The following is a 13,386-nucleotide window of genomic DNA, read 5'->3' as shown; positions in this document are numbered from 1 at the left end:
AGACATATCATATTATCTTGTTCATCTTCAAATGAAAATGGGAGATAAAAAACATGAATTGTGGAAAAAGTGATCCAGCACAATGTACGACATAAAATGGTAACAATATTTCCCTCTTTATGTTTCAGTTGAATGAATCACTGAGCAGCTTCGCATTTGGCTATAAGGAGTCAGTGGTGGTGAAATTGCAGCAAGTCAAGCCAAACGAGCACAAAAACCTGCTGTATGTAGCTAACTGAAGCAACTGTCAATTGCTTGATGTATTGTATACACTTTGTTACTTGTATGATCAAATCAACCCTTTATGGCAATGCATGACACACAATGCTCACCTTGGCATTCATAAAATAAATGCAGATGAAATACAATACAGTACTTACTTTATAATAAATGGTTATTTCCTATCAGGGTCTTATTGTCTTTTGCAGGAGTGTTTGTTGCAGGACTTGCCAGCATTGTCTGTTTTGTTAACTTTGTTTTGTCTCGCCATTTATCAAAATGTGGATTTGAAATATATATATATATATATATATATATATATATATATATATATATATATATATATATATATATATATATATATATATATATATATATATATATATATATATATATATATATATATATATATATATATATATATATATATATATATTCACTGTGTGCTTTGTTTAACTTTTTTTTTTCGCCTCTGTCAACACTTGTTATCATTTTGGTTCCATAGAATATTCTTCAGAAAATGTGAGATCTTTGTGTGCCCTAATGCTTTACCACATCCCTTTTCTTTCTGATAGGCCAGGGAGACTTGTGGCCTTGGTGACTAACACTTTCAAAATCGATGCCAATGTTACGGAGGGGACAGTGACTACTGCGGTAGATAGATTTATTCACAACTGTGACATTAGATATTCTTCGGAATGCCACTTTGCACAAAACAAGAAGTTGATATATTCGCGTAAGTACAAAATACATTTTTTTTTTATTTTACAATGTGCATTGCACACTATTTATTCTTGCAGTCCATGAGACATTATGCACATAAAACATATCATGTTGAAAAAGTGAAAAAACATTTGCTGCAGTGCAACATTTCAATATCTACAAACATAACTAGAAGGGCACTCAGTGGAGTGCATACCTCCTCCACGTAACGCCTGATCCACAAGAACATATTGGGCCCATTACTTTTTTGAAATATCATGCTATTTTATCGTTTTTGGCCCGATCTCTCAATGGTGAAAATCACTTTAAAAATTAAGTAATTCTCATATTCATATCCATAATCGGAAGTAGATGATAATGGGTTTTCTGGGACTCCCATTCAAATGAATGGGGGAAAAGGGAAAGACTTTCTGACTCAAGCCTCAAAAGCCCAAAATTGGAGACTGATTTTCTCCCCACCTATCCCCTTCCCTCCCATACAAGCAAATTTAAAATTGAGACTGATTTTCTCCCCCTCCTATACAAGCAAATGTAAAATTGAGACTGATTTTCTTCCCACCTATCCCCTTCCCTCCCACACAAGCAAATGTAAAATTGAGACTATGAAAGATTGAGACTTACTGATTAAAGCACTTCTTCCCTTTTACAGTATATCATCATTCCACTCAAAGAGCGAACCAACAAATATTTGTCCATGTTCTACTTTAGGGAATAAATTAATTTTCTTATAACATTAATTTCCATCGAGTATATTCACTTTATCTCTTCAAGTACGAAGGAAAGGGCTATCCCTCCTTCGGTCTTGTAAAATGGGGAAGTGCTTATAAGAGCACAGACATGCTGTGAAAATGAGGAAGTATTCTGTGCCCATGTCTCTCATGATTATATCTTAAATCATCAGAACACTAACAGAATAAAGTTTAGCTAAAAGCAAGCAAAAGCAACTTTAATAAAAAAGAATATATTTTAAACGTAAATTTTTCTCAAAATCATTCAAAGCAAGCTGTTTCATTTTCGGGTTAAAATAAGTCAGACTGCTTGGGAACGGAGTTCCCTTGCCCGAAGCAAAAATGTGATTCATTTCCTTTGAGACGCATTTCATTTCCCTGAAAAACCCATTGTTGTCACATTTCATTGACGTCATCAACTTCCTCTATTTACTGCTTCGTATGCTCGGAATTCGTATTTATTGCTCTGGTTTCATATGTTTTATTCAGAGAATGGAGTATTTAGAAGAGAACTCTGACCTTGCAGATCAATCATTTTCACAAGATGACAGGTGAGATCCTTAACCCAATTCATTATTTGTTGTTTTATACAAAATTAAATCACGATACAACCAATAATTATTGTATGTCTTTTTCTAACAGGTTGTCCCCAATAAGAACATCGTTGATAACTGATCTTGAAAATGAGTTATTTGAATTACACGACGAGTGGCTAAAAATGAATGACTTCCTTGAAGACATTCCTTCATTTAGAAAAGAATTGAATGGTATTTTTCTCGGCTGGCAAGAAATTCTCTCACGTCCTCTAACCTTGAATGAGTCGAGTCAAAGGTGAGAAATTATCCGTGTGTGTGTGTGTGTGTGTGTGTGTGTGTGTGTGTGTGTGTGTGTATGTGCGTGTGTGTGTGTATGTGCGTGTGTATATATGTGTGTACATGTGTGTATTTGTGTTTGTGCATGTGTGTGTTTATATCTGTGTGTGTGCATGCGTGCGTGTGTGCGTGCCTGTGTGTGTGCATGCGTGCGTGTGTGCGTGCCTGTGTGCCTGTCTCTGTCTTTGACTCATTATTATTATTTTTTTCAGTTTAAACACCTCTCTGGATGAACCAAACACACAACTTAATCTTCTGGAGGAATCTGACATGACACTCTATCTTCTGGAGGTAAATGTTATATTTATTATTGCATTAATATCATAATATAATCATCTTTATATACCCTAATTGTTCTTCACTCTTTGTTTTGAACAGAATATGTTGATCGAGTTTCAAAAACAAAACAAACCATCAGACTGCTGCGAAAGAAGATTTTGTTCAATGTTATTACTTTTGTTTAATTATAAATGCTTTCCTTATAACTATCTGATTTTGAATTACAAGACAAGAATAAAGGAGATGTAAAGGGGAGGGGGGGTTGGGGGAGGGTTAGGGTTGGGTGTTAGGTGCACTCCTCCAACGACCCACCACCCCCTCATCCCTCTCCCCGTGTGTGTGTGGGGAAGGGTGGGGGGTGGGATGAAGGGGGTGGTTGGTCAAAGGTGGGGGCTCACAAGGGGGTGTGTTTTGTTGTTGTGTGGGTAGGTGGAGCCTGTGTGGGTGGGGCTTGTGTGGGTGGAGCTTGTGTGGGTGGGGTTTGCGTGGATGTGGCTTGTGTGGGTGGGGCTTGTGTGGGTGGTTGGGGCTTGTGTGGGTGGGTCTTGTGTGGCTGTGGCTTGTGTGGGTGGAGCAATTTTTTTTTAAATTAAACATGTGTGTGGGAACTAATAATCTAATCACTAATTATGTGGATATGATGGATGTGGATGTGGCTTATATGGGTGGGGCTTGTGTGGATGTGGCTTTTGTGAGTGTGGTTTGTGTGGATGTGGCTTTTGTGGGTGGGGCTTGTGTGGATGTGGCTTGTGTGGGCGGAGCCAAAAGGGGGGTGGAGTCAAAAAAAATTTCAATTCACCTTTGTCTTTTGTAATTCCTGTGAATAAAATGAACCCAAAATCTCTTCACCCTTTAAATCACAATTTGTAAGTCCAAGGAACTGTACTGACGACATCAACAATTTAAAAAAGTTAATTTGTCCATTGCTTGGTAAACCTTTTTCAAAATGAGATTTCCACCTGTATATTCTTACTATATCACCAACTTTGAACTTAGGCTTTCTGACATTAATCTCTTTTTCATATTCTGATTTTGTAAATGTTTCTGATGGCTTAGATTGCATTGAGGTGTGAATCGTGTCATTGTACTTATCTACAATGTCCTGAATTAAACATAACCATTGTTGAGAACCGAGTTGAGTGAATTTTTTTATATAGTCTCTCTTTTAAAGTACGATTAAAATGCTCAATAACAACCACTTTTCCTTCATTCAAGGTACTGTATAATGTAATGTTATTTTAAAGAAAATTCATAAATGTTTTGTTGTAGAACTCTGTACCCTCATCAGTTCACAATTTTTAAGGTTTTCTCTTGCTTTTATTGAATATCTGTTGGAAAGCTAACATAAGAGTATAACCTGTTTTGTTTTTCAAAGGAACAACCCACGCATATATACTCCTCAAATCAATAACGGTTAAAGCATACTTGTACCCCCTTATCATAATTGAGTTCAATTAAATCAGCGGACCAGATAAAATCAACTTCCTTGGAATAAACCTTCCTTCGATGAAACTTTGTGATTATTGGTTTATGTAATTCATCAGCTAATTGCTCTTCAATCTTAATGATATCATTAGAGCCTATAAGATTTTTGAATTTCCAAGCCCAAGTTTCAATTTAGCACTGATCATCTTCTTCACAATGAACCTATCAACTTTTTCTCTCAAGGTTGGATTTGGTATCAGAGACAAATGATACAACATTTCTCTATCGGCTTCATGTTTTTCTTCCAACATCGTGCTATTCCCATAATCAATATCATAATTCATGCACACTTATCAACCCTATTGATAGGTTTGCTCCATGGTTTAGGATTGTCAGCCTCATCTAATCTTTTATTCAAATTTGTTCCCGGACCACAGAAAGAATACCCTGGTAGATGTAATTTGCCTGGTATTCCAGTTGTTGTAAATTTACTTCCTGATAAAAACTTTTGTATATCTCCCCCTTGTTTGTGTTTGGTGATGAATTCACTCTTTTTTGAGCCACACACCGAACATGTGCCTTTTTGTACAACCCTATTATTTTTACTTTTAACATACGAGATATTTTTACTCTTGGTTTTCTTTTTACATTTTAGACAATAACTCATTTATTTATGTGAAAAATTCTGACAGAGTGCGAAAACCTTTTTAGTTTCCAACATGCACATTTGAATCTTAATTTTTAAAACATGAAGAATCCTTAGAAATGTCTTCATTCTCTCCTCCATTTATTTAAGAAAAAAAATGTAAACCTTTAATCAAAGTCAATTACACCAACATCATCAATAATATCATCTTTTCCTTCTTTCTCTTCTTTATCTCCACTTTCTCGTTTAAATCTTCTCCCTGAAACCGATGTTAATATTCTTGATGCATATATTTCGAATAGACTTGTCAACTTGCCAAAGGGCTGCTTTGTTGGTTTTCTTCAAAGTACCATCACAGTTGGCCAAGGACGAAGGAAGGGGGTTGAGGGGGTGTTTCAGTACATCATTCATGTTCAACTTTCTGCTGGAAGCTACGAGTATCATCTGTCCAAACAATCCTGATAAATCTCACACTCTCATGATGTTCCTCCGAAAGGACCATCTGGAACCCCCCCCCCCCATCGACTTTCTTAACCATCCTCTTGAAGAAGTCCTTTCATTCAAGCTTCTGGGTCTGAATATCTGCCACGATCTTTCCTGGGAAGGGCACATTTCCAAGCTGCCCTCCAAATCTAGTCACAGACTGGGTATCCTCCATTGTGCAAAGTCCTTCCTTACCACACCTGAGCTCCTGACCACATACAAAGCTTTTGACTGCAGCATGACGGAGTACTGCTCTCCCCTCTGAGCTGGTGCTCCCGCCTCTCACCTTTCTCGTAACACGATGGAAACCAAGGCATTTCAGATCATAGGTATCTCCATTGATGAGGCTGAATCTTTGAGTCTCTCATTCTCTCACCACAGGAAGGTCAGTAGTTTTTCTGTCTTCTACCATATCCTCTCCAGCCTTGCCCCCCCCTGCACTGTCTGAGATATGTCCCCCCCCATATTTCCACAGGGTGCTTAAGGTCTGCCAGCAACCACCTTCTGGTAAAACTATCCAAATCTCCCCCCATCCAAATCGACGATCTTTTCTACCCTGCTAATCCACCACCTCCTTCAAATTCCCTGCTTTCCTTCCTGAAAGTCCCTGTAGTGTCCATCTTGTTTACCCTGCGTACCCCACCCCATCCCTCTCCTTTCCACAGATCTCCTCATGTCTTTTTTTCCCCACTGTTTGTTTTTTTCTCTTCCTCCTGCCCTTCTTGTCTCCTGCTCCCTTTGTTGTGTGTTTCTGTGTGTTAGCTCTCATATGAGCCTCAACAGTGTATACAAAAAAAAAGTCCCCGTTGGATTTAATCCGAAATGGGAGCTTGTGGATTTGGTCTCAATTTTCACATACGTGCGGGCGTGTGTGCGTCTGCAACCATACCTCAGACCTGCATAGACCAATTTTATTCATACTTGGCACAAAGACAACGCATGATGGTTTACATCTGCATGTCATTTTTTTTGACATCAGATCCAAGATGGTCAACTGTCGGCCATTTTAGTTGTAAAAGAAAACCCCGTGTCGAACGTGTCCTCAATCATTTCTCAGAGATGCATTTACCAATCTTGTTTAAACTTGGCACACAGGTCCTGAATAATGGCTCACATAAGCACCTCATTTTGTTTCCAGATCAGATCCAAGATGACCAACTGTCGGCCATTTTAGTTGTAAAAAAAAAACCTGATGTTGAACACGTCCTCAACCATTTCTCGGAAAAGGTTTTACTGATGTTGTTTAAACTTGGCAGAACGATAACGAATGAAGGCTTACATCTGCAAACCATTTGTTTTCGAGATCAGCTCCAAGATGCCGAATGACAGTCATTTTGTTACTTAAACGTGTCCCTAACCATTTCTCCGACATGCATGGTCCGATTTTGTTCAAACTTAGCACAAGAACAGTACACAATAGCTTACTCTTGCACCTCACTGTATTTTGTGAACTGATCAACGATGGCCAACTCGTAGATTGTCAGCCATTTTAGTTGGAAAAAACCCGACGTTGAACATGTCCTCAACCATTTCTCGCACATGCATTTACTGATCTTGTTCAAACCAGGCACCCAGATAATGAATGATGGCTTACATATGCACTCATTTTTTTTCGACATGAGATCCTATGTGGCAGACTGGTGGCCATTTTAGTTGTAAAAAAAAACCCGGTGCCAGACACATCCTCAACCATTTCTCGGACATGCTTTTACCGATCTTGTTCAAACCAGACACCCAGATAACAAACGATGGCTTACATATGCTTGTCATTTTTTTTCGAGATCAGATCCAAGATGGCCGACTGATGGCCATTTTGTTATTTAAATGTGTCCCCCAACCATTTCTCAGACATACTTAGTTTGATTTTGTTCAAACTTGGCACAAGCACAGTTCATGATGGCATACATGTGCCCTTCACTTTATTTTACAATCTGATCAAAGATAGCCAACTGGTAGACTGGTGGCCATTTTAGTTGTATATAAATATGAGCTGGCCCTTTAACTCCGTACAGCAAAATTATGAAAAGAACAGGGGCTATGACATTTTATGTCTTTTTTTCCTTGCTTAAGTCAATTTGTTTTTGCATGTACACACTTCATATACTGTTTTATAGCACCAAAACATACATTTATCTAAAGTAGCTTCTCTTACTTTGATTAATTAACAATGAGGTATCTTTCTTCCTATCACTATCCCTTTATCTGCTTCTAGACATGGCAGCTTAGGACTAAATACTTCCTTTTGAGTTGACTGGTTATGCCTTTGACTACTCACAAAATAAAACATGACCAAACTGAGACCTGAGTACATTCTCCTCTTCAAAAGACGTGAACACTGTCCTCTCTGTAAATGTGAATCTTAAAATCCCATGGAATCTTTAGGACTCTGGGCAGGTCCTTTTATTAATGCATTAGTCTATAAACTTCAGAAAATGAATGTTGAGGCTGCTGAGAAGATATCTCAAAGATAGCGTATTCCCTTCTGAGCTGTCTAATCTGGATTTGATTTTTGGTCTGACGGGAAGCACGATGCTTTTCAGGCAGGATTTTGCACCACTGTGCATGCCATCTTTCAGAAGTTCCATCTTCTGTCCCATCTTCTAGTATTAGCTTGTGCTTAATTATTATCTGCAGGTATGGAAAGTCAGTTCTGTGTACATTTCTGGCCAAATTCTAAATTTTTGCCATGGTTGAGGGATCCTTCGGCAGCACTCGGAAATGGAGTAATGACATACCCATGGGTAAATCCTAGATGATGGAAATATTCAAGATTGGTTGTGGGCACTCCAATGCTTTGCCATAACTATGACAAAATGAATACTGACGACAGTATTTCAACATTCCCCTCCCTCCTCCTCCGCTCCTATCCTCCCTCCTGTCAGTTCCGCATCATTTTTGTCGATCTCTTATTGTTGCATGGTACACCACAGGGAGAGACATCTGTGAACTGAACGTGTGTGACATTCAAAGTTCAACTTGCATCAACAATGAAGGTTTCATAAGCTGCACCTGCTTGCCTGGCTTCTACAAACACCACTCACTGGACCATGCCTGCAGAGGTAGTGCCTCTGGCATTGACAAATTCTCCACTTGATAATACATTTTCATCTGAGTAAAAGATAGTATTTTATGCAAATTCAAAATGTTCTCAGACTGAGATACACACAATAGTCTAAGAAATGGCATTTTTTTAAAAAGACCAATATGTATATGTATGTATGTACTTATGTATACGTATGTATGGACTTGCACTGTTGTGAGCATCTCTTTCAGAACACTTTTTGTTCGTTCTTCATATATTTGCATGTGCAAAAAATATAGCCAGTTACATTATTGAGGTACGTAGAGGAACATCAAATGTCATGTTTGTTGTTGCAGCTTGTGAAAATGGGTTTATTCTCCAAAACGGAGAATGCGTTCAGTAAGTTTAAAACAAACACCTTTATTTGTGTTCATTTCTATATTTATGTGTATTGACTATGCAATGTCAAATTATCTCTTTGATATCCTTTGTACAGGTGTTCTTTTGGATTTTCTGGACATGGATGCAGAGAACGTATGTAAATGCGTATTGTTTTTTTTTTTTTACACTTAATCGCAATTACACTGGTTTCTGTTGCATTTCTCTAAGTATTTATTGCTTTGCTTTTCTTGACAGCATACCTACTTTCTTCCATCCTGCTTGCTGCCTCTGCAGGACTTCTACTATTGATTTTCACTGTTGCACTCGGAGTGATATGCAAGAGGTCTTACCCAGAATGCCAAACACTTCTTAATCTCAATACTTAATTCATAAAATTAAATCATAAACTGACAGATGACTTATTTTATATGCCATTGTAGAAAACGCCGGGTGGACTTGAGACGCTCACACTTTAATCACGAAGCTTTCCAGCTTTCACCGTATTCTGAACTGCCTGACATCCCACGGAACTCCTGGTTAAGGGAAGAAAATGAAATCCATGATAATAGCAGCACCCACAGCCTACTGCGTTCAGAGGAAAGCTATATCTCGGTTTGTTTTTCATCTATTACTAAAAAGAGACACGTGTGTGTGTGTGTGTGTGTGTGTGTGTGTGTGTGTGTGTGTGTGTGTGTGTGTGTGTGTGTGTGTGTGTGTGTGTGTGTGTCATGTGAAGAAGCAGCATAACTGAGCTTTTCCTGCTGTTCTAGAATAATAAAAATGGTACCGTTGGTAAGCTATAAATCGATTTACTTGGTTGGAAAGCTAATAATTGACCTACTTGGACCAAAACTTCATGCCCGTTTAATCTTCAGGATGCCTGTTTCAAAATCTTTATTTTGATATTTATGAAAAAGAAGCGGTAATGTGAGCTTAATGTAGCACTTTAAATTGTAACATTTATTATTTCTCAACAGCAGGAACCCTTCAGAAGGACATGGAAGGAGCACACAAAATCATATATAGTCATATTTCATGAAGCAATATAAAAATACATAAAAGTAACAGAAAGAGCACAAAACAACAATGAAAGCAGTAGCAGTAACAGCAACAACAAGAATGTGTTATTTTTTTTTAAATCCTTTTTGTTTTGTTTTTCACCTCATTTTCCATCCTTATTGAGACTCATAGATAGACGTTCAATATGTTTGTGAAGTACAACATGCTGTCTTTTTATTAAACCCGTCAGCGAAGTGATGTATAGGTACGTATTGTCATGCATAAATCTACATCAAGACTTGAGTGAATGCAACAAGTTGCAAAACAGTGCCCAAGGGGGAAGGGAAAGAAATTAATTTGAGAAGAAATAAGGAATGATATTTGGAAAAGAGAGGAAAAGGAAATTGGGAATGGGAGGGATTCTAAGAACTCAGCAATTTGTGTGTCCCTAATATGTAGATGAACCAAATGTTTAAAAAAGTTTTTCAGTTTTGAAGAAAAATGTTTTTCAGTTACTAAGACAAAGCAAGTTAGGCCTATCATTATAAAGACTTATTTGTATTATTTTTCTTTTAATTTTCCCCATTCACCTTTTTCAGCCTGTTTACCGCAGTTCACTTAAAACTATGGAAGACATAGAATCCTACACTATTCTGCCAGGAGTGCAATGTGACATATTTGGTGGTCGACAGAATCTGTCGTACACATTTGATGAGAATCGCCGCAGCGAATATTTCTGACTCACGTAAACAGGTAAATGTGCTTGCAAAGTTGCCAGAACTTTTTGTGTATTCTGGCAATTTTGAATGAATATAAATTAGGAAATAGATTTTGTAATAGGCACCGTTTGCTGCGTAAGTAAAAGAAAAAAACAGGTTTTATCAGATTTGATTGTACTGGAGATCATGTCGTAGACCAGACAGCTGATCTGGTCTATGATTTCGACAACAATGGACAGGTTGGACAACAAAAGACAACAACGTTGCAAATCTGCAGTGGCCAGACCAGAACCCGGACTCATGTAAACCCAATGACACCACTCTGGGACCTCTTGGAATGTTGCCTCAATTCTCGTGTCGGACCACAATCCACCATTGAACCTGGACTTGCACAGAAGGAACAGTACAATAATGCATCTGATAACTACCAATGTTTACTGCAGGGTAATGGTCATAACCGAATATATATTGGATGAATTATTATGAACTAATAACCCTGCATGTCAGCAATCCAGAAAAATGAAAAGTTAATTTTCTTTCACTTAATTTGTGAGATGAAATAATGTAAACGTTGAGCCAAAAGGCAAAATTTTAATTTTCCATGAGCAGATAATGACAAGTATGAAAGCAGCAGAGCATAGGGTTATTCTGAGGTTTAATCAATGTACTCAGATTTGTTATTTTTTGGCATTTCCAAAAAAAAAAAAATCCTGTATTTGATTAATGGATGGCATCAGGAAAATATCTTTGCTTTTATACACAATTTCACAGGATAATAATAATTTCAAACGACAAGGGCACTCTTCGATGTCACCAGATATGCCTCTGTCCACATTTTTACATCATTATAATACTTGCCCCAAGTTTAATTTAAATGCCTGAACCCAGATTCAAAATATTAAATAATTATACCTGCCAGACCATGCGTCCGATCAGGTTGAAATTTAAATCATATATTCCCCGTGACTGCTGGATCATAATTCTGACATTTCACATTTATTCATGAACTGGATCAAGAAAAGAAAAAATTAAGATTTTCGTTCAATCCAATATGGCTGCGTCTGGCTCATGTGACCTATTCATTATTTGTGAACACCCTGGTTTTTGGCCCCATCTCTCAATGGTGAAGAATCGCTTTTTAAATTAAATAATTGTTGTATCCGGATCCGGATTCAGACCTTCAGCAAAATCGAATCAATTTGCCCCTGTCACCCACCCAATGTGTCCACCAAGTTTCGGCCAAATCTATCCACCACTTTTTGAGATATCTTGCAATATATAATTTTTTAGCCCTATCTCTCAATGGTTAAGAATCACTTAAAAAATTGTAGTAGCCGGATCCGGATCCAGATCTTCATCAAAATATAATCAGTTCGTCCTTGTCACGCACCCAGCCTGCCCACCAAATTTCATCCAAATCCGTCCACAACTTTTGTCGTTGAGATATCCTGCACACAGACAGACAAACAGACAGGGGTGAAACATAACCTCCTTCACCTTCGGTGATGGAGGTAATTATCATGGATGGACATATGTAAGGACATAAGGACAGACAAGCAACCCGAAAACATAATGCCTCCGGCGACTTCGTCAGCGGAGACATAAAAAGTAAGGTACTGATGTTTAATATGTATTTATTTTCGTTTTATGACTAATACTGTGATATTGCTATTATAATTAACATTGTGCAAATATGAGCATTATAAAATACTGCACAATATTATATATAAGTATTTCATTTTGGAATGCTGAAGTATTGAGCCTGCACACTTCAACTTAAAATGAACCATCTGAACCCACATGTGAATTTTTTTTCCAGCAACGCAAAGCGACACGTGATTTATAAAGTTGTCATATTGTGCCATTTTCAACAACTTTGCACGACAAGCTTTGCTGCTATGGTGAGGGCCCTTGCATCTACCACCACAATTATGCACTTTGCCAAACTGCTGCATCTGTTAGGAATTGGTTCGAGGACAACAATTTTGCACGTCTGCAGTGGCCAGACCAGAACCCTGACTTAACACAAATCAAAACCAATATGTGACTTTTTGGAATGCTGCCTCAATAATCGAGTCGGACCACAAACCACCATTGAACGAGGACTTTAACTGAAGGAACAGTACAATAATACATCTGATAACTACTGATGTTTGCTGTCAGGCATTGGTGCAACCTAATATAAATTGAATAAACTATGATGAACTAATAATAACCCTTCATGTTTCCTTACTGTCCAAAAACTTTGAGTAATACAGTGTGCTTTCCAAATGCAGATTAGATGATTTCTGTGATGATGATTATATCATGTAATGTTACATTTAGACCAAAAAACAAGAAAAAGAGCAATCAGAGATTGCAGACCCTCGACAAGACTTCATTTGTGTAATTTTGTGTGGTGTTTGTGTTCTGGTGTCTTATGTTATAAATAAGAGACATAAATAGAACTGCCACTTTATAACTGCTGGCAGTGATGACCAGGTACCAGTGAACCATGGGTGGGTGGAAGGGTATGCCAACTGGAAATGAGATGGGATAAATCTGTGCATGAGAGAGAGCAAATGTGTTTGAAAGAATTCCCAGGATGAGTTGATGTTGGAGAAAGTAGAAATGGGAGAACAGTCAAGAAGTTTGATGCTGCTTGAAGACCCTGCCAGTCGGCCTTAGTGAAATGCCAGACTTGTCGGCACTGAGGTGGTTCTCTAATAACAGCCAGAGATATATCTACTTTGACAAGCATATGGTCAGATGAACCGATTGGAGCAAAAGAAGAACAGCAGACATTTTCTGGAAAGTCTGTCAAAATCAAATCCAGAAGAGATGGAGTACCGTTGGTTGAGATCCGGGTCGGGAAGTTGACAGATTGTGTCAGTCCCAATGAGTCACAGAA

The 13,386-nt window shown here is 38.0% G+C and overlaps 1 protein-coding gene across 4 annotated transcripts in view; it reads left to right on the top strand.

Annotated features, from left to right (window-relative positions):
- HEG1 (heart development protein with EGF like domains 1) overlaps positions 1-12,869 on the top strand; it is an 84,098-nt gene extending 71,229 nt beyond the window's left edge. For 3 of the 4 annotated variants that reach the window (XM_085873936.1, XM_085873937.1, XM_085873934.1), the window contains 9 exons: positions 129-223; positions 795-955; positions 8,306-8,434; positions 8,754-8,796; positions 8,894-8,931; positions 9,034-9,121; positions 9,219-9,390; positions 10,377-10,530; positions 12,316-12,869. In XM_085873936.1, the coding sequence (XP_085730062.1) occupies positions 129-223; positions 795-955; positions 8,306-8,434; positions 8,754-8,796; positions 8,894-8,931; positions 9,034-9,121; positions 9,219-9,390; positions 10,377-10,517 (867 nt within the window). In that variant the 3' untranslated portion in view covers positions 10,518-10,530; positions 12,316-12,869. The other variant, XM_085873935.1, reaches the window with a different exon arrangement.
- Positions 12,870-13,386: the final 517 nt, after the last annotated feature.

This window comes from Eptatretus burgeri, chromosome 3 (assembly GCF_056783735.1).
Source record: "Eptatretus burgeri isolate ZD-2024b chromosome 3, Ebu_testis_v1, whole genome shotgun sequence".
NCBI lineage: Eukaryota > Metazoa > Chordata > Myxini > Myxiniformes > Myxinidae > Eptatretus > Eptatretus burgeri.
Note: the sequence above shows the minus strand (reverse complement) of the source record. Positions and strands in the feature narration are given on the sequence as shown.